This window comes from Tubulanus polymorphus, chromosome 10, assembly GCF_964204645.1.
Source record: "Tubulanus polymorphus chromosome 10, tnTubPoly1.2, whole genome shotgun sequence".
Lineage (NCBI taxonomy): Eukaryota > Metazoa > Nemertea > Palaeonemertea > Tubulaniformes > Tubulanidae > Tubulanus > Tubulanus polymorphus.
In genome coordinates this window covers 1671528-1693443 of record NC_134034.1, presented here as the reverse complement: position 1 = coordinate 1693443, position 21916 = coordinate 1671528, and the positions used below count along the sequence as shown (strand labels likewise).

General features: G+C 41.0%; 3 protein-coding genes and 1 non-coding gene across 4 annotated transcripts; 2 read left to right on the top strand and 2 right to left on the bottom strand.

The window, feature by feature from the left end:
• The first annotated feature begins 2568 nt into the window (after positions 1-2568).
• Positions 2569-2640, top strand: Trnad-guc (transfer RNA aspartic acid (anticodon GUC)). Its single transcript has one exon. It is a non-coding gene; the product is annotated as a tRNA-Asp (tRNA).
• A 1626-nt stretch (positions 2641-4266) lies between these two features.
• LOC141912324 (uncharacterized) lies at positions 4267-11662 on the top strand. Its single transcript, XM_074803574.1, has 11 exons — positions 4267-4398; positions 5573-5806; positions 6596-6832; positions 7405-7653; positions 8331-8567; positions 9036-9154; positions 9503-9683; positions 9916-10030; positions 10442-10706; positions 10892-11067; positions 11455-11662. The coding sequence occupies exons 1-11, from the start codon at positions 4323-4325 to the stop codon at positions 11537-11539; spliced, it is 1974 nt and encodes a 657-aa protein (XP_074659675.1). The 5' UTR covers positions 4267-4322; the 3' UTR covers positions 11540-11662.
• LOC141912339 (protein phosphatase 1 regulatory subunit 27-like) lies at positions 11609-15170 on the bottom strand. The gene is made up of 8 exons (XM_074803593.1): positions 15048-15170; positions 14315-14393; positions 13996-14049; positions 13310-13380; positions 12848-12906; positions 12397-12508; positions 12242-12307; positions 11609-12147 (listed from the first exon to the last, which is right to left on the bottom strand). The coding sequence occupies exons 1-8, from the start codon at positions 15165-15167 to the stop codon at positions 11995-11997; spliced, it is 714 nt and encodes a 237-aa protein (XP_074659694.1). The 5' UTR covers positions 15168-15170; the 3' UTR covers positions 11609-11994.
• Positions 15171-15616: 446 nt separating this feature from the next.
• On the bottom strand, positions 15617-21476 carry LOC141912325 (polypeptide N-acetylgalactosaminyltransferase 5-like). Its single transcript, XM_074803575.1, has 12 exons — positions 21292-21476; positions 20127-20420; positions 19533-19686; positions 19118-19284; positions 18872-19036; positions 18494-18710; positions 17959-18076; positions 17360-17545; positions 16668-16796; positions 16480-16587; positions 16137-16262; positions 15617-15768 (listed from the first exon to the last, which is right to left on the bottom strand). The coding sequence occupies exons 2-12, from the start codon at positions 20392-20394 to the stop codon at positions 15622-15624; spliced, it is 1785 nt and encodes a 594-aa protein (XP_074659676.1). The 5' UTR covers positions 20395-20420; positions 21292-21476; the 3' UTR covers positions 15617-15621.
• Positions 21477-21916: the final 440 nt, after the last annotated feature.

Here is a 21916-nt window from a genome sequence, read left to right as displayed (position 1 = left end):
GGAGTGGAGGGAGGGGACAGGGAATGTGATGGAGAGGATAAAATGGGAGAGAGGAGAGAGAGAGGAGAGAGAGGAAGGCACCTGACTCGAGCCGCCGGTAAGTACAATAGATATACGCCTCATAACGGTTTATATCGATATTTATTACGACGACGGCGATCGTCTGCCTTTTAATAGCGTTTATATCTCTATGGAGATATACAACAATGACACTTGCCGCCATTACGACTATCGCTAAAAGCATCGTTTATTGTAACAATCGAAGCCGTTGACGTCGATTTGACACGTTCCCTACGTGTTTATTGCTTATTGTTCGCGGACGCGTATTTATACGACGCCACTCCGTCCAAACGCTGGATGTTTACTGTTTGAGAGAAGCGTTAACGCTGGAAAATCAAACGTTAACGCATTGAGTACACGTGTATATTTAAACTATAGTTTATAGTCTCAGTTGCGGGGGCCATTTTTCATCTAGAATCGAAATCGAGAATATTCTCTAAGACTGCCTGGGAAATTATTCGGGAGATTTTATCTATAGAATATGGTCGACCATCAATTTCAGTTATCGCGCCAATGCGAGCAAGCAAAGGTTGAGGTAAACGAAAAAGTGAATAAACCTCAATCACCATAAATCACCGTTACTGCCCGTTATATTTGAAATTTGAATCTACAGAATCAACACATAATTCGTAATTTATTAGAAATAACATTTTCAAAAACCAGATATAAATCTTTTTTTTCAATTTTCTTACTGTATTATCTTTCTCTTTCAAAATGGTATTTTTCACAACTTATATAAATAACTGTTTAGAACTGATTCTGGTCTATATTGACAAGCGCGGGCTGGGTCTGAAGGCTGGGCTGAAAGTATATGTTCATCTTGAAATAGTGATGATTCTCCCTCCAATCTATTTGATTGATTTCATTTGTTGTGTGCCTTACGAACACACCAGTCCGGAACGAAAAAAGGGCATCGGATATGGATGGTGGCAAAATGAAAAAAAAAATCTGACACTGCAAAAATCTTTCATCGTGCCTTTAGCCATACAGAAATTATTTCTAGTATGGCCCAAATCAGCCACCATACATATTGAATTCAGCATAGGCGAAATTTGAAGGTCGTTAGCTTTGATAAGACCCATGTATTTAAAGGAGCCCTCGTCAAAAATAGGGATGTCAAGGGCTAAATGTTAGAATTGGGAATAAAGTAGATTTTATTTCGACTTTGAAACAAGGATCTGACACTAGGCGGGATAGTCAGGGACGCATTAAAGTTCAGATGAGTCACAGGGTCCCAGGACCGACATTAATGAAATCCCCTACACGTCAGGTGCCCCCACACTCACATAAACAGACGTATAATCCTATTAACTGTGTCACGTACCGGATGTTACCAGTATTGATTGTTCGAATCCTTCCTGTGTTTTATACCGGCTAATCCGATCACTTTGCTGGTTAGCAATTTCATGATGTCATAGGGGGAATCTGTGGAGGCAGACATCTTGTCTGGAAGGGTCTATAGACTTAAACCAGACAAAGTTTAATTTACATTGCAACGATGCTGAAATTCAATGTTATATTGAGGTTAATAAGGTTGTTTTGGACGATGAGATGCCTCGCATGACTTCAACATTTTTGTTCCAACGTTGAATTAATGATCACAGTTTGTTGTACGTGAATCCGCACTAATTCCACGTTCAACTCAACCGTCGTTTCAACGTGGAACCATCGATACTAATAACAACATTATCTCCTACTTATTGTATTACTTTAAAACTAAATATATATCGAGGTATATACGTGTTGTCTCTGCAGCAGATATTGTGTCGTGCTAAGAGACCCCATAACCTCGAAGAAAGTTTGATTAAATCGGTTCTAATTTAGTATAAGGTTTCCGCGAAGTCTAGAGAAGTGCTCAGAGAGAGAGTATTAACTCTATAAACCCGCGGTCAAACGACTGCGGTGCACGGCGCCAAATCCCCCGCGCGTCTCACTTCAAACGGTGCGCGAAGGCCTGTCTCAGAGCGGTCGAGAATATACGTTAAACTCATGAATACGAAAATCGAGAGAATTCACTTTTTTCGTATTCGGATCAGACGACACCCTCAACGGCGAGGTCAGGCCAATGTCAAGGTCACGCTGCACGCCGTGCGTGACGCTTAAATACCACGTGATTAGATTCGAAAAAAATCTAATTCGGGGGTAAACACAGCTAGACAAACTAATTACCGAGATTAAACGTCAAACAAGCCGGTCGCGAATTAAAGTTGAGACCAACAGCGATAAAATACGTCTCGGGTTTTATTTGCAAAGTTGTCTGCTAGATTTCAGAATCATTTTCGTCGAGAGATTCGTCGGTTTTTGAATTCACCGTTAAAATTTTCATTATTCGCTAAAGACGAATTCAATTTTTCGATTGACGAGTCAGTCCCTCTCTATTTACAATGACTTCAACGATTCAGTCAAATTCGTCAAAACGTATTCGACGCCGTCACCAGAGCGGCAATCGCTGTCGTTTGCCCAGCTGTTAACAATTTTGCTCAAAAGTCCACTTGAACGCTCAATCAGTCCTCGGTAGTATAGTGGTGAGTATCCGCGCCTGTCACGTGCGAGACCCGGGTTCGATTCCCGGCCGGGGAGACTACTTTTTCCACTTAACCTACCGATCATTTTCTTTAAATTCAAAATTCTAATAAGATGAAATCCCACTATTTACAGATTAAAAGAATTAAAAACCAGAATTAATTTACTAAATCTAAAATATTTAAAAGACACGACGTTTCGATCTCACCCAAGAGATCATCGTCAGGTGAAATCGTCATCAAAATTCTAAACTTTTTGAATTCAATCTTGACCTTTCCCACGATTGTTCGTATACAATTCACGAATAAACTTTGCCCCAGGGCATATAGTTTTTAAGGACGTAGTTTTCCATCCTTTTTCTCTTTTTAGAGGGAGATTCCCTCAATCTATCTTTGATACTATAACGTACGTTGTGAAATAGCAAAGAGATTTTGAACTGCCCCCTCGGGATATAAAACAACCCCACAGTTCGCACAAAGGAGGTGCCATTTAGCGGAAGCGGAAGTGTCGTGCGTATCTAGTCCGCTCAAACATCAATATCCCTCCCTATATATATACACGGTGTTTACCACCGCGAGTAGATCCCGTCAAAGTCAACACGCTTTACTCGGGCGAATTTATTAAACCAGGACTATCTGACGGAAATCAGCGTTAACAACAATCGTTTTAATATCCGTCGCTGTTAATTGATACAGTACACACACACTCCGCACTCGCGTGCCGCAGTCGCTTTCGTAGATTCCGCGTTCGAACGACCGATGATTAATCATCAAAGCAGCGCCACAGAACTCCCCTCGATTCGAATCTGATTTACCGAAAGAACCGGCGGATTTAAGTAGTTCACGTGTGCTTACGACGGTTGCCTAGCCCGCGGCGTTTTATCTGCGCCGCTCTGAGAACACGAGGAAAACGCGACCCACGCGCGGCCGCTTTTCGCTTAAAAACGGATTTCAAAAAGATCGTTAATTACAGCGAATTATAATCTCTAAGCTACTTTTGCTCTCTCTCCCCTTCTCCCTCTCTTTACCCATCTCTGTAGATGATTGCTATCTTCTTTCAATTCATTTCAAACTTTTATATCCGCCCGCGAATCTTTTGATCCGACCCCCCGCAAAGCGTCGGTTCCATCTGCCGTGTGACGTCATATCCGAAACCACAAAAACGATCAATTTCATTAGCCGTGTTTATTGCCATGTCATAGGGGGAAGTTGTCATTTTTTTTTTATTTTCAGTTTCAAAATATAACTGGCAATCATTTAGATGTCTTAGCAATTTGATGACGTCGAAGGTGGATCTACGAAGGTAGCCATCTTCTTTACGTGGGGTCTTTCAGATAACTACGTGACCTAGATAATGGTATGATGTCATAGGGGGGTTAATGGAGAGCATCACATTTTCGAGAAGTTTTATAGACCTATTCATTTGATCATGTCATAGGGGGATTGGGATATATTACAGTTCAATGACGTCATAGGGGGAATTACGAAGGCCATCACCTTTTTTCCGTAGTGTCTATAGAGATCACATAGTAAGTGAAGATAAAACAGTTTGATGTATGTGAACCGGTTTATGAATGTAATTAAATGTATATCAGCTCAGATGCAAACATCCGTTTCTAACTGTGACACAAATAATAACCGTTTATCTTTTACTCCAATTGAAAAGTATCGTTCCTATATTGAGATTGGATATTTGCGTTTTGAACGAGCGGAATTCGTTTTCTTCTGGCTAAAAACAAAATGGCCGCTGTTGTATGGAATGTGGCGTTATTATTGCTACTAGTCCTAGTGAGGGGTGGATTAGCAGTAAGAGAAGGTATGATAGTCTTACCAGATAAATCTTCAATGGGACTCATTTGATTCTGGGCAATAAAACAATCATAGGTCGATAGAATATATAGAGGGCTATTACAGTGGAGGTTATTAGAGCTATGAATAATGTTTATTTGCGTCAGTTAATTGTACATGCAGGAGGTTGTGTGGGGAGGTTGTGTGGGGAGGTTGTGTGGGGAGGTTGTGTGGGGAGGTTGTGTGGGGAGGTTGTGTGGGGAGGTTGTGTGGGGAGGTTGTGTGGGGAGATTGTGTGGGTTTTATTGTGACTCTGAACCAAGTTGCACGATTTATGGGTTTAATTTGACTCTGAATCCAGTTCCACAGTTGTGTGGGTTTTATTTGACTCTGAACCAAGTTCCCCGATTTATGGGTTTGATTTGACTCTGAATCCAGTTCCACAGTTGTGTGGGTTTTATTTGACTATGAACCAAGTTCCACGATTTATGGGTTTGATTTGACTCTGAATCCAGTTCCACAGTTGTGTGGGTTTTATTTGACTCTGAATCCAGTTCCACAGTTGTGTGGGTTTTATTTGACTATGAACCAAGTTCCGCGATTTATGGGTTTGATTTGACTCTGAATCCAGTTCCACAGTTGTGTGGGTTTTATTTGACTCTGAATCCAGTTCCACAGTTGTGTGGGTTTTATTTGACTATGAACCAAGTTCCACGATTTATGGGTTTGATTTGACTACGAATCCAGTTCTACAGTTGTGTGGGTTTAATTTAACTTTGAATTCTAATGGTACCCCATATACCAGTGGAACTGGAGTTTCTTTTCAGTCGAAACGAATTATTTTAACTCACACACACGTGTCAATGTATGACATCTTTAGCAGTCTGCACTAGAGTTAATAGAAGCCTCTTCTTTCCACCCCGAACCCACTTAGCGCTACTCGGGGATTCATTAGCAGCTTCGATGTATCTAGTTCCCTTCAACCCACCGATCGCAAAAAATGAAATTATTATTTTTTGAACCGGTAAATAACTGATTGGGGTTAATTTTGTAGGCTGCCTAATTTGATACTTTGAGATGTTGGAAATACAAGAAAAATGAAATTTAAGCAGGATCGATGTTACCCTCAATGTCGCGATACGACGAAAATACGAATTCATTCTTTTGATTCATTTCATTCTTTCATTATATTGTATTTGCAGGAGTTAGAAGCATTTCGATCGTGGGTCATCCTTCAGCGCAGAGCAGTACGGTGAACTCGATGGGTCGAGCCTCTCACGGTAATGACGGTAACGAAGCCGGTCAGTACTGGAGATCCAGCTGTACCCATACTAACCCTACAGTATCGGCTGATAGACCTCTGTGGTGGATGGTAGATCTACTGGCCGAGTACGATATCTACGAAATTAGGATCGTCAACAGGGTCGATTGCTGCGGTAAGTAGGTGATAATGGCGAACACAATACACGGATCTCGAGGTACCGTGATAAATTCTCTCGGAGGTTACGGGACAATCGAGGATGGGTCATTATCACGATGACTCGCGGTATGAAAACCTGTCATTGTCGGGCACTCGATAATCAGAGGCTGTTGACTCTTCAGGATGAAGTCGACCGTTTAGAACTACTGTGAAAGTTGGTGCTTTCTTAGACAATCGGGTGATGTCATAGGGGAATTTTTATGGAGGCAGCCATCTTTTCAGTCATTTAATGATGAATTAGAATCAGATGCAATCGGAGTCCGGGCCACGTTATATGCTGGGGTAATCAACTCGAGGGTTAACTTCAGGGTCTACTATAACTCGTTCTAATTCCGCGATCATTGATGCTGAGATATTTCGTTCTTCTGGAGCCGCAAGTATTGCCTGGAAGATATATCTCAATGTTCCGGATCTGTTCTACCATTGATTCTTGATTTGTCTCCATTGATTTAATGAGATATCTTATAAAATCAATGTTGGCCGAACTAGAATCAATGGTATTGTGATGTCTACTCTATCTCGAAGTTCTGGTTCTGCCGCCATTGCTTTTTAGCTATCTCACAGATCCTCAAATGCTGCCTTGAAGATTTATCTCATTGGTTGCCATTGAATCTGGATTTGCTCCCATTGATTTAATGAGATATCTTATACAATCAATGTTAGCCAAACCAAAATCAATGTTGATATTTCGTGTAGTTTAAGATTTGTTAAAAATCTGTTGTTTTTTCTCGTGTAACGTTCGCAGAAGATCGCTTGAAGAACTTAACGGTAATCGTCAGTCAACAACCTGTCTCTAAAACGTTCAGTCTGACGGATGTCGATGCTAGTGAAATCTGCGCCACGCGGGAGTCCAGTTTACCGCGCGGTAAGACGCGCATCCAGTGTAAACCGACGATCACAGGGCGTTACGTCATACTGACCAAACCGGCGAACGGCGAAGCCTTGACGATTTGCGAAGTACAAATAAGAGGTCAACATCCTTGTAAGTAAATGAACGAAATTATGAATTGACCGATTGACCGTCAGAAATATAAATCCCTCCCGTAATACCTGGGCTATTTATCTTGTCTTTCAATCTGCTGTCGTTAGAATTTAATATAAACTATATATTTCACTGCGCAGTTTATTTTAGAACCATAGGTAATAACACGTAAATCCGTACCACGTTTCTTCTGCAGTTGGGCCATACTGGTTACAAAACCGTTGCAAGAATTTCTGAAATGCATTTTCAAATCTAAAGCTATCTCGAAGTCACATAGACTGCGAGTGGGTAATTGGGGAAGTGAAACCACGAGCCCGATGATAATACCCTGGGGCTGGTTTTATAGACTGGTATTACCTTTAACCAGGGGGCTAACTTAAGTTATTTTCAATTGAGTTAGTTTCGGGGCTAAAGGTTATACCGGTATATAAAACCGGGCCCTGAATAGCATTGAGAGGTTGAGGCGAACGAGAAACGCGGAACCTGCTAATAATGCTCTTGATGAGTGGGATTGAGGGGGTAGAAACGTCGTGAAAATGTTCTTTTCAATCGTAATTTCTATACACATTTAGTTAATACAACCTACCATGAGTTATCACTAGTCGGTAAGCCCTCGTCTCAGAGTAGTTTATACAAGCAATCAGGAATCGCAATTCACGGGAATGACGGAAATCCGGATTCGAACTACAGGGCCGATTCGTGCACTCACACGGCCGACCAACAACCAGGCGGTCTTGACAATGTGCAATGGTGGATGGTCGACCTTGAAGACTTGTACGAGGTGTCATCGGTGACCTTGGTAAATCGGGGCGATTGCTGTGGTAAGCTTGTATACTCGCCAAATCCTTTATCATCAACATTTGCCTAAGTCAAAATCTAACTCGCAACCTGGAATTGCGCAATATCAGCGAGCTACTGGATAACTTTTACGTCTGAATAACTGTTGTATACGTCAAACATTTTTTTCAAAGCCAATAAATATCGTACGATCAGCTTTTGAAAGTGTGCTGATAAAATGTTTAATGTCTGGTGTTTGTAGTTCATTTTCAATTGAAAATGTCTCAGGTGAAGCACTGAACACATGTGAAGTGTGGACGATCAGTTTTTGAAAGTGTGCTGATAAAATGTTTAATGTCTGGTGTTTGTAGTTCATTTTCAATTGAAAATGTCTCAGGTGAAGCACTGAACACATGTGAAGTGTGGACGATCAGTTTTTGAAAGTGTGCTGATAAAATGTTTAATGCCTGGTGTTTGTATTTCATTTTCAATTAAAAATGTCTCAGGTGAAGCACTGAACACATGTGTGAAGTGTGGATGATCAGTTTTTGAAAGTGTGCTGATAAAATGTCTAATATCTGATGTGAAGTGTGAAGATAAAATGTTGGAAGAATAAACAGAAGTATCGAATCTCCGAAGGGGTTTCTCCCCATCTCCAAGCAACGCCTTCGTCGAATTCTGTCTATTCGCCAATGTTGAAATATGGTTTTCATATTTGTAGATTACAGGTTAAGAAAGTTCACGATTCGGATAATGAACGAAACGGCCGACAGTTTGAGTTCGGCGGACGATAACGCGACCGTCTGCGCGTCGCAGAGGAGTCAAATGGGACGAGGAGAGATGAAATTGTTTTCCTGTTCTCCGGCCCCGATAACCGGTAGATATATTATAGTATCTAAACCGAACAACGGAGATGCGTTAACTATGTGTGAGGTGTACGCTACTGGGATATTTAAAGGTATTTTCACTTTATCCCCGTCTATCACGCGGAGATCGAGATAATCAATGATATTTGTTACTGCCTTTCACGTGAAGATCGCGATTTAACGGTAATGCGGGTATCAATCTGTGCAGCCTGGAACCACCCCCTCAAGGCATTCCTGTGCAGTCGGAAAATCGCCCACTCAACACAAGCCTCACTGGAGACGAGCATATTCCCTTAAATGTGTTGATTAAATGGCTTATGTATAGGGCCTACGTCTGGTACGTGTAGTTCGTTTCCAATTAGAAATGTGAATTGTGGGCGATCAGTTTTTGAAAGTTTGCTGCTGATGAAATTTCTTATGTCTGGTGTTTGTAGTTCTTTTTTTCCCATTAAAACGTCTCACTTGGTAAACTTCAAACGGCTGCATAGTGATTTATACCTGCGCTTTTTCGGTGTCGCCTGAAAAACTTTCTATCTATTTTGCTCTCGTTGTTTTCGTAGATACGTTCAAACCGAAAAACCCGGAGAATTTCAACGTGTCGGATATTTCCGATAAATGGGTGAAATTATCGTGGAATGCACCGTCAGGTATCGATCCGTTTGAGATCACAATGTACCGGGTAAGCGAGTAAGAGCCAAGTCAAACAACACCTGGCTTCAAGGATAAACTAACTGTAATGCATATCACTGACGGATCTATAGGGGGACTTATGAAACTTGTACAAGTCCATCAAATTCTTTAGTACCATGCTTTATTTATAATTTGCCTTTGGGACGTGGCGAGTTCTTCAAAATTGGCCCCTCTGCGCGGAGCTACACGTAATATTGCCTTTTTGGATGTGAGAAGTCTTCGAAAAGCTTAGCCTCTAGACCCACCCCTGTAAACTGTAGATGAATAATTCCAGACTCAGATTTCGAAACATTCGTTCGAAGTGTGTCAAACGTCGTACATCCATTATATATTTCAGCTAGAATGCGATAGAGGGCGCGAGCGTGGTGCAATCAGACGATATTCGATCTATCCGGGTCACAGTCACCATTTTATTTGGATTTATCACTTGACGCCGAGCTCCTGGTACAACTGTTCTTTATTCGCTGCCACGTTAAAAGGATTGAGTCCGCCTGCTTATCTACGCTTTCAAACAGCAGGTACCAGTAAACCAACCCATTTAAGGGCAAAAGTAAAAAGGTGCCCTTTTTAAAACTTGGCCTTCAACTACGGCGCCCTTTTTATTAAAGTTAACCCTGGTAGACGACGGCAATCCGCAAGGTTATGGGTTCGAATCCCGACTTACTCAAGAATTGAATTTTTACTGTGGAATATGGATGTATATGAATATCTAATTGTTATTGTTATTAAATTATTGTTCTTTCTTTCCAGGAAATGATACAAGTGAGCCGACGGCCAGCCCACTACCGGAAATAAAATCACAAGCCACAGACGATTCGAAGATTGAAATATTTCTTAAACAAATGAAATTATCGAAAAAGTACAAGTACGTTATGACAAGAGAGAATAGAGGTTCACAATAAGCCCGCATTGTGGTGATATATAGCCAAGGGGGTTTGATTGAAAATAATGATATTCGATGATGTTAAAGGGGGATTCATCATCGAGGTATAAATCCTAACTGGAAGTGTCTATAAACCAAATAATCAGGTAATCTATTGACGTCATAGGGACATTTATGGAGACAGCCATCTTTTCTGGAATGTCTATTGATCAGATCACTAGTATGTTATTTGATGATGTCATAGGGGGATATATGGACGAAGCCATTTTTTCTATAGGAGATTCTGTAGATCAAATCACTAGTTGATATAATTAGATGTTAAAGGGAGATTTATGGAGTTTGTCGTATTTGTTGATTGCATCGAATCGGCGAATTTCATTTTCTTCTTGCCAGTTTGTGTCAAATAGTGGTAAGGAAGGATGAACAGTTGGGTCGCAGACGGCGTCAGAGGCCCCCTAGCGTCGATCGGGTTATCTGGCCGTACGAAGAGGCCAAAAAACGAGGTCTGAGCGAATACGTGGCCGGCCAGCTATCACCCCCTCTACCGGACGTGTTCGTAGTCGGCGACGGTAAAAACTACGGTGGATTTTGGAACAGTCCATTGGAAAAGGGGGAGGTTTACGTAGCGTGGGTACGAGTTTATGAGGAGAGAGGCGGGGTAAGTATTTGAAATCATCCTGATTTGGTTTCGGCCGATAGCGGATACCGGTATCTGTTTCCTGACTTTCTCGGTAAAACAATTCCCATTCATTGAACCGATATCACTTCGAAAACTCACTCCAGGCTCGAACTAATCTAGGACCTTAATTAGTTCTCGCTGTATTTTTGTACATTGCTTTCCAGGTAGGTCGGTGGGTCTACCAGACCGCGACTGCTCCCATCATGGCCAAGCAGACGAAACCGATAACCTCACCTCTCGGCGCTGCAGGAGGCAGTAAAGTAAACTCCATGGCGCTTGTGTTTGGTTTGTTGTTAGGAGTAGTTGTCTTGGCTTTTATCATAAGCGTTATTTACAGCAAGTAAGAGTTGACCTCATCTTCTTTCCTACAATTTGTTGTTCGAAATACCCTTTGTATTGTCGACGTCTTCCCGAGGGTCTGAGTGTTTTAATGCATATTCTACGAGCAATCATCTCCGTGTATCAATCAGCAGCAGCTGAAGTCTAGGAGGGGTACAGGGCTGCGAGTGGCTCCAGTCTGGAGGGGTACACGGTCCAGGCTTATGGGGGTACTGGCTACAGGCTGATGAGGGTACAGGGTCCAGCCTAAGAGAAGTACAGAGTCTAAGCTAGAGGGTACAGGGTCCAGGCTTATGGGGGTACAGGATCCAGGCTGACGGTGATACGGACCGATCAAAGCTGCAGATTTCGAAGCCTCATCTTTTATAAAATCTCCGTTTATTTTCAGGACTACTGGTAAAAGTCTATTTAACTGGACGCGTTTCGTCAACCCGACCATCGAAAACTCGAATACCATCGCATTTCAACATTAAACCTTCAAGCATTATTTCCATTACCTTCCGAAAAAAAATGACAATTCTTTATCGTTTTATGAAGCGTCTATTTGTACAGTTTTTAAATCATATTCACAAACTTTCTACACAATAAATAATATATACATCTAACAATGTTTAATATACACATATATCTGAAATACAACTTAGCGTTTTCTACTTGATTGTGGACGGAAACTAGGTCAGCTGGGTGGAAACTAGGTCAACTATTCGATAGAATCATCTTCTGAAATATGCCGTGAGATCAGGGTCGGGAATACGACCTAGGATATATCGCAACGATACTGCACACAGAATCCTGCGAAGAGGTCCCAAGTCCAACAGTTTTTGGAGAAGTCCGCACAAAGATGTGAACGAAGTTGACCTTAGTTTTGACAACCAAGAAATGTGATTTGCATTGAACTTGGTTCCACAATAGACCCCGATAAACTTCTCTATTTCCATAGAGAAAAGTTCGGTTGTTGAGATTCAGGTGTCGTCTGTTTCTGTTGTTGTTGTCTGTTTTGATCGTCTGCTAAAACGTCACCATTAACAGCAGCGGCAGATGACGTCAGACACTCGTTCTGTAGTGACGACGACTCAAATGCCTGAAATAGAAATATACAGTTAACATCTATCGATTTTTAACTGAAAAAATAATTCTACTGAAAAACTCAAATCAGAATTCGTCCGACTACTTACAATTCCGAAGTTGTTCAAGTTTGCCGATGCTATTCGAGAAGAAGGCCTCGAATCGAGGGAAGCTCCCTGAAAAACATAAAACCATGAACAAAATCAATCGAAAAAAAAGGAATTTCCACGCGCTGATGATTCTAGACCCTGAAAGCGAACATCACCTGTCTCAGAACGCCGAGGTGGACTAGTTGTATTTTTGACGTGCGTTTCAGTCGTAACGCCGCGAAATGCATCCAGATTTTCTCCGAGGCTGAAGCGAAATCTTTCGGCGTCCTTAAATTACGAAACAGATCATAATCAGAATTTACATAGGGACCGTTTCAAAATGGTTGGATGATAGAATGTAGGTGGGGGCCGTTTCAAAATTACAAGATCATAGAATTTACTTAGGGACCATATCAAAATTGTTGGATCATTGAATTTATATAGGGGCTGTTTCAAAATTGTTGGATCATTGAATTAACGTGGGTGGGGACCGTTTCAAAATCGTTAGATCACAGATTTACATGGGGACCGTTTCAAGATCGCCAGAGCATAGAATGGTGTTTGAAATGATTCTTACTAATCACATATTTTTTAGAAAAAAAAATTTTATTTCTTTTTTTAACGCACCGGCCTAACTCATCAGGGATTTCCGGGTCAGCTCCATTTTGTATCAACAACATAACAACCTATAGTCAGTATAGAAAAATAACATACGCATAACAAGAGAAATCCCACAATAAGTTCAGCCAAAACGAGAAACTTGAATAGAAGAGTTATATATATTTGCGCAACGTTTCGGCTAAAGACTATTAGCCATCATCAGGCGTACTGGTAGTACGCCTGATGATGGCTTTGAGTACGCCTGATGATGGCTAATAGTCTTTAGCCGAAACGTTGCGCAAATATATATATAACTCTTCTATTCAAGTTTCTCGTTTTGGCTGAACTTATTGTGGGATTTCTCTTGTTATCTTCTTACACGGATATTGTGTATCTTCTCGTCTCGTAACAAACGCATGAATCATCCAGAACTTACAACTGAATTTAGAGCCAAATCAAACCATCAACCCCTTGATGATGATAACTTACTGGTCCGCATTCTTGAAATGTAGCTGCATGAAGCGGGGTCCATCCAGAACCGTTATTCTGTTTGTTTACATCTACAAAACAAGAATAAACTAGAAGACCTGCTAGGGAAGTTGATTGAAATGCTTAAGTTTTCAACCCGCCCTGGGCCCGGTTTCACGAAAAAGTTAAACCCAAATTTTTGGTGTAATTGCCATTGGTTACTTCATGTTTTCAATGAGGACAACAATTCAAACTTAACCGTTTTAGGCTTAAACTTTTTCGTGAAACTGGACCCTGGTGAACATATATACAGCAACGACCTTGTCTAAATGACTCGTGAATGGGCTAAAAATGTGTTTCACATTTCATATTTTTTCTTATCGGCCTACAGCACAAAATCTACAATGTAAACATTCCACCAAATACTTTTCATAGGTAATGAGAAAATGATGAGAAATTTGTACTTTCATTCTTCTACTCGGATATCAGTATAGCATTCATAAATAACTAATTCATTTAAGAGAAAAGTTCATTCAGTTTTAATTGAAATGTCGAAGAAATCAAACGCGGTAGACCAACTATATACTAGCGACACCTGGTGGATCCTCGATTGCCGCGGTGGCACGCACTGCGGGTACCCGTTAGGTCATGACCGGACGGATTTTCAAGAAATGACGGATGAAAGTGGCGGTTGAAGACAAACTTACCAGCGCCTAAATTGATCAAAGATTTAACAATGTCCTTGAAACCCCAAAAGCTTGCTGAAAATAAAGATGAACAATAAGAATAATTAAGTTTAGGCTAAATTGATACCTTGTTACTGATTTTTGCTGATCTCTAAAGTTCACCCGGCCGCCTATCTCTACCATGTACATTACTTTTTCTGAATCATGATCAAGCTGACAATACCAGACCCGGCAGTTATAAAAATTATCTGATTACAAGATTTAACGCAGTTAAATCAATTCATTGTAAAAATCTGAAAACTGGATGAAATAAATGATTGCTGCGTATAGATTTACATACCTAAATAAAGTTGACTCTGTAAGGCGTGCGGTCCATTGCCTTTTATGTTGATATTCTCTGTGAGGAATTTCTCCACTAACTATAAACAAACAAACAATCAATCAATCACCTCTAGATCATTGATTTTATTCAACTGACCCTAGGGGGGCAGTCCTAGTATCTGGCTGTCGTTCCCCGAACAACCCTCTATGTAGGGGAACCTGGTTATAGAATGTCTATAGTCTGAATACCAGTCGTTGTTACGGGTTCCCTACACATACTTGTTTGTGGAACGGCGGCTAGGAACTAGACTAAGAATGACTAATATCCGTAGACTAACCCAGGGGCAATAATTCAGAATAATTTGGATGCTAGCCCGGAAGGAGAGAGGACAGGGAATGGAAGAGAAGGCGAGGGAGGGCAGAGAGACGAAGGAGAGGACGAATGGGGTGAGTGATGGGGGCAAGATTAAGGCTTCGCAGAAGAGTCTCGATAAAATAGCTCCACCAATTGCTGATGCGCCTCCTTCCTCCTCGGCATTGAAATGGTTTCACATCCCCTCAAAAAACCCGATTCAAACTATCTTAAACTCACCAACTAACGATCAGCCGCAGAAAACAATATCATTTAATCATTAGTAATAATATTAAATGACAACAATAAAATTCAATTTAATTGATTTCTCGTATTTCTAGCGATTAGCGAGAAATTCAACGGCCGAAAATTGCGAAATTTAGCTCGGAACTTCGTCTACCTTTTCGTCTCCGATTTGAGCGAGAGTTGAGAGCGTCACGGGCGCACGAGCTGTGCGTAATTGCTGCTGTAAATCGGCCAAAATCAACGATTGTTGTTGTTGATCGCTGGCGGCCGCCATATTGTAAACAAATAAACGCGATGATAATAAACCTGTTCATAGATGGCGGACGCGTGCGCATCAGTCGACTCTCACAGCTGAGGTAATCGTCTAGGCGGACTCGAATTCCTCAGTTAACAGTAATACGACGCCGCTGCGACAGTCAATGGTCTTTTAGTGTTCGTTTATTTGTGTTCTTTGTATGTTTTTGTTTGTTTGTCTAATTGTACATTGTTTTACCATTCTTTCCTCTAACGATGCTATTCTGTAACTTCGAGGAACAATAAAGTTATTGAATTAAATTGGTCTACTTGGCTTGGCGGCGATTTCGAACTGTTGCCGGAAGCGTGGTGGTCCTCAACTTTAGCGCAAGAGACAAGAGTCATATACCAAACGAAACATAAAACTTTGATCATCATCTTATATTCTATTAGTTAAAAAACGAGAATTTATTAAATCTTCAAAACCATTATTTTCATCGTGAATTTGATTCAGGTGTTTTTCGCTTCCAGAACCAGACCTGACGATCGTTCGATTCGTCACACTTGTTCGCTAGTAAAACGTTTTTATCGTCGCCCATCTCCAGACATTTACCAGTCGCGACGTGTTCCAGCCTTTGATCCTGAAAGATATTGAAAAAAAGAAACTTTTGTTTCCCATAGATACGATGACTCGAAGTTGAATAACCAAGCCCCTGGTTTCCCTGTCAAACTCGAACGATAAGACTGGGACTGGGATTAGCTCATTTTGGTTAATATACATTTTGACATTTGAATTTAGACCAAGGGCCCCAGTTTCACGTTTGCGACTTGAATAATCGGACTTGGCTCATTTTGGTCTAGTTCAATAGAAATGAACTTAGATAAGACAGGGTTAGTTTCTGTCTAGTTTTTGGCTCATTTGGGCCCAGTTCACACAGAAGTGACTTTGAAAGGCCATATTTAGTTTATTCTGGTCCAACTCGATAGTTGTTGGTATATAGCGAACAACCTGTCTGTAATTCCATTCCTGGTTGCCTTTAGTTCCGTGACAAATGAAAATGAGTAATCCTTTCTCCGACAGGTCGACGCACTTTTCATCACGACGAATTTCACCGTTCTTCGACAGCAACCAAAACTACATTAAAACAAAGAGTAAAACAAAAACTTAATTGTGTTCAAACACGAGTACAGAAAATAATACAGGGACTAATGTAGCCTAGTTTCATTGGATCGTCGACTTAGTCAAATAGCTTTACAAATCAGCAATTTTCAAAAGAAAATTAAACCGGATCCCGTTTTTTGGTCGACGCAAAAAAAATTATACGCCATCTGGTGGATTAAGTATGAATTACCTGATTTCCACCCTGGTTGTGACACGGCCACATTTTCACGGGAGAATGCTCCATCGTAACCGACTCGGTCAAGGCGTCGACGCACATATCGGCAGCTTTATTTCTGATCTGAAAATAATCACATAAAAAACAAAATAATCTCACGCAAATTGATGACGTCATTAATCATTGCGATGACGTCATCTTACCTCGCCGGATGCGATCGAGGCGCTCGGTATGAAAATGTCCGGATAGATGTTCTTCACGTACCAGTCGAACGATTGGCATTTTAGTCGCGATCTCAGTTCCTTCCGGTCGGAGACATCCCCGAATTCGCCCTAGAATTGAGTTACGAAGAAATTACTTTGTAGAACCAGAGGTCAGTTGCGCAATCATGGTTTCGACTTAATAATACCATAGGCAACTCAAGTCAACTTAAACTATAAAGCCAATCTTACACCTTAAGAATAAGTTTTAAGGTTTATGACCACTGGGTTAAGTCAGGACTGTGCCACTGGGCCCTAGGGCAACAAATGAAAGGTTTTGTTTTCAAGTTGAACAAACCTTTAGGATGTTAAATCCAAATCTGAACATGTTAGATTTCAGGGCCCTATATTCGTCCTATTCGTCCACTATAGATTTACTTAAGAAAATGGGATTGGGAAATCAAATCTTTTAAGTGCGTCTTGGGTATTTATATACGATTTACCAACTCTTCCTTAGAAACAGATTTCCGAGACATTTTGAATTGAGGGGGTGTGGGGGTGTGGTGGGATCTTAGAATTTATACGACCACAGGCGACTTGAGACTTGTAACGCGAGGACTTACGCGAGTTTGACTAGATAGATGTTAACCTTATACCATTTACTACAATCATAATCTTATCATCGTTATCGTTACCGGATTATTGTTTATTCTTTCGTAGTAGAATTTCTTATAGTCGTCCATCCAGACTTCGGCCAGACGGACAGTGTTTCGTTGTACGACGCTGCCGCCCTTACCCCACGAATACGGGATGCGTTTTCGGAAGATGTGCCCGACTCGCGAGCAAGGCACGATCTCTAGACTGCCTCCACACATCCAGATCTGGAACATATATACATACGCAGATAGCAAGATCTTATAGATTAAATTATATGTTTACAGGGATTAGCATTCAAAAGTTTAAATTACAAGTCATCATGAGCGAAATATATGGATTCGAATTCAAAGGGTTAGAAGTGGCAAAATATAATCAACCAATCATAGATCATAGGGATTCACGTTCGAAAGCTAAAATCACAAGATTAGATTCACATTCAAAGGGTAGAAATTAATTCAACATTGAAGAAGTTCACGTGTGCAGAACTGTTAAAATTACAAGATGGATTTCCATTAGATGGGCTGAATTTACAATACCTTACAAAAATCAGAGGTTTACATTTGAACTGAAGGGTCAAACGTGTTGAAATTAAAAAGAGTATATGATTTCAGAAGATAAACTAGAAAGTGTCACTTACTTTAAAGGATATTTCTAAGTTTTCCCCGCCCCAGATATCCATTCCGGGGTCATATGTACCTAAATATTGGAAATATTCTCTGCTGATGGCGAACAGTCCACCAGCCATGGTCGGCGATCTGAAAAAGAAAACAATCGATATATAACTAACTGTACACGTACCTGCTATAAAAAGTAATCTCCCCGGCCGGGAATCGTACCCGGGTCTCGCACGTGACAGGCGCGGATACTCACCACTATACTACCGAGGACTCGTGAGTCATCAAATACCTCAACCCAATATACTGGGATTTGAGAATCTTAGTCATAAGATAGGATACTATAACTATAAGATATAGATTTATTCTCCTGAGGTACAACAGGAGTCATGCCCTTGTAACAATTGAATTTGGCAATTTAAGCAACCGTACTGTTATCCACCAGTTAACTCTTTCCAATCTTTGAGTACCCGGCCATTGATCCCATGGATGGTGTTATAAATAAATCTATCATTAGGCGACATTAATTTGTTTAAGGAAACGTTTCGCAATTCATACCTGATTGGTGTTGTCGATGGAAGATTCTGAAGTCGGACGCGTTCGTTCGACTGTATTGACGTCCAATCGAACGATAGTTTCGTCAAATGGAAGCCTCCGACCGCTTTCACCGAGGCCGCCATATAGTGTAGATCTTCGCTGGAAATCTGATCGATAACCGGGGTGACAACGTGCGTTTTGTTGTCCGCGATTCGGTCCAGAAGTGGCTCCAACCAACCTATCGATTGAATCAAAATTTAAAAAAAAAACGTTATCCTTGGACTTCCAAGCGTACTGTGAAGCGAAGGTCTATAAGCTCTCGGTGTTCCACGCCCACACACAAATATTCCAAACTTTGCGACGCTAATACAAAGGGTTAAAAGAAAGTTCCTGCCTTACCTCGAGAACACTCGCAGTGAGAATCTAAATATACCAGGACGGTACCCTTTGCCTCTGACGCGCCTAGCAGACGAGCCCTGATCAAACCTTCTCGCCGTTTTGCCCGCACGATCCTCACTTTATGCAAATTAGCCATATAATCGTCCAATGGCGCTTTCAAATGATCTAGAAATTACCCAAATACGTTAAATCGTTAAGCAAGCGACGCTACATGGCTGCCATCTATCGACGACTGAGAGAACTTACCTAAATCTGAATAATCGTCGATAAGAAGAACTTCTTTAAGCAGAACATCCGGGGACCTATCGATTACGCTATGTACCGTGCGCAAAAGTACCGACCAAGCCTCGTTGTGGAAACATACGATGACACTCGCTTCCGGTAAAATCTCTTTGTATTTCAAATCTTTACATCTGTAGGAAAATCGAGGATTCGATGATGACGTCATAGGGGGAATTTATCGGGGGAGTCATCTCCTTTGATGATCTCATTAGGGGGATTAATAAAGACATCTTACTGAATGTCTGTAGGTCAAATAGTCAGAAGACAATTATTTGGTAATGGTGAGGATTCAACGTGGTAGCCATATTTTCTGGAAGGTGTTATTATTTGATGACGTCATATGGGGATCGATCGAGGAGGTATAGTAGAAAGTACTTACTCCGGTTGTCTGAAATCGGGTAAACTGCGACGTACGGAGACTAGATCGCTGGCGTACTGATTGAAATCGTGTTGTTTCCAGCCTTTATCATACTTCTCCCGTTCCGATGTATTCAACTTGGATTTCTCTATCAGAACAGGACGAGCCATTTCACCTGTCAATCAAAATAATTCCCATCGAATCAACTAGAATAGAAACTTGTGTCGAAAAACTAACGAGGTCAACGATGTTAGATGATTGTACTGAAATCAGGCACAATGTGCTGATCTGAAAATCGTTCGGACGACAAAACTTCAACGACCTTCACCCCGACCGAGTGTAACCTTACAAAATGACCTTGACCCTGAGTGTGTAGACGTAACAACCTTCACTGCAGACTGTATATAGACCAGACGACCTCGAGTATACGGATAGAACGACCTTTACCCTTGAGTGTTTAGGTGACCTTTACCCTTGAGTGTTTAGGTGGAACGACCTTCACTCCTGAGTGTAGACAAAATAACCTTCACCCTTGAGTATATAGATAGAACGACCTTCACCCCTGAGTGTTCAGAGATGGAACGACCTTCACCCCCTGAGTGTAAGCAGGCCTACCTGGGGAGCTCTCGTTTCGCGGTTTATTCGCTTCGATGTAAAACAAATTCGATCGTTTCGGTTCGACGACGACATTTTTGGGAACGATCGTTACCGCTTCCGGTTCCGGTGAGAGAGCTCGCACGGCGGAAGTGACGACGACGGGAGCCTCTCTTTCGTCGACGAGGCTGGACGAGTCCATTCGGTTGTAGTAGAGGTAGAAAAGCAAAGCCGTGAAAATGAGCGCGCTAAATTTGAAGAATAATCCACGACGTCTCAGGCTCAACATGATAGCTGTCTACCCTTATTATTCAGCTGAAATTATATTTGAATTACAATCCTATCAATGTCAACTAGCGCCTCGCAGAAAAGAAAAAACAACCCAAAAGATTTAAACATATTGCGCCATGTACGTATGATCACTTTAAGAGATACTTTTGTTCCATGAACACGTGTTCGGAGGGGAATCGGTAGCAGACGGTACAAACATAATAGCAGCAGTGCCGAATATTGATTTGTTTAACAGATTCACAGATTTCGTATTTCATATATGTTTCAGCTATAATTACTCGTGGCAGGTTTAATACTATTTATACACACTACATAACAGATTTCCCGTCGGTCAAATTCACCTGATTATGAATTATATAAAAAAAACCTATTTCAGTTTAAAGAAAAACATCATCGACTTAGACCCTAAGATCAATCTATTTTATCAATTTAGTTATGTTCAATACGTTGAAGAGCTTTTCTTCTGTTTTTTTGTTGTTGTAAAACTGGAGAACCTTTGATAGGAGTAAGTTCTACGAATGAAATTCTGTAAAAACCTTTCAGTAACTGACGTGTGCACCATGGTTAGCATTAAACAACCTTCTACTTCGATTTTAACAAGAATTATCGTAGAAACTGCTCAGGAATTGTCAAGAGACGATCTTAGTATATCAGTATGCTTAGATTTAAAAATTCAAAAAAACTCCCCGTTTCAATTCTTATCGCTTTATAGGTGGAGGGCTTGTAACGGGCGCACCAAATATTTCAGGATCAAATTTAACAATCTTTCACTATCGACCCCTGCACCTTGATATTAAAACAGTGGGCTATCTTTCAGCTATACAAATTGAGTAAAGCATCAAAATTAATCGTTTCATTAATTTTTGATTCTAAATCTAATATAATCCATCCATACCTACGTTATATTGATAAACCTACGTGAATCAAATCATTTGCGCGACGGTGAAACTTATTGCAGATAAACCGCGTTAATCCGGTTAATCAACGATAATCCGTGTATCCGTAGTATATAATCACTTTGTGCGTATGATGTTGTGACCGTGTATGTGTATTGAAGTGTATTATATTATATAGGAATATAAATCCGACAGTGACAACAGCAGTCAGTCAGTCAATCAGTCGGGGGTAACTTGATATTGACACACGTGTCGTGGCCAGGCGAGGAGAGTAACGCAATATGAATGAACGGTTCGTCCTGGGCATGCAGCATTGCATCGGGCACCGCGGGTCCTCGCAAGAACAATCGAGGGATATTGGTATGTCAATGAGCCAGGAATCAACAAGGGGAGTTGGACATTCTCTCAACAAAAAGGCTCCTAAAAAGGCAGTAACCGAATCATGAAAATATAATCATTTGTTTCTTTTTTTTATCAGACCATGTTCCAAAAATGCAAAACACAATATAGATTAATATAGATTACAGAACTTTACAAAATACAAGTAATTTTTGATATACCATTTTATATGCAATAGAAATGCAAGGATTCGAACCCGACTCGCTGCAAGTGACACCAGCGCGG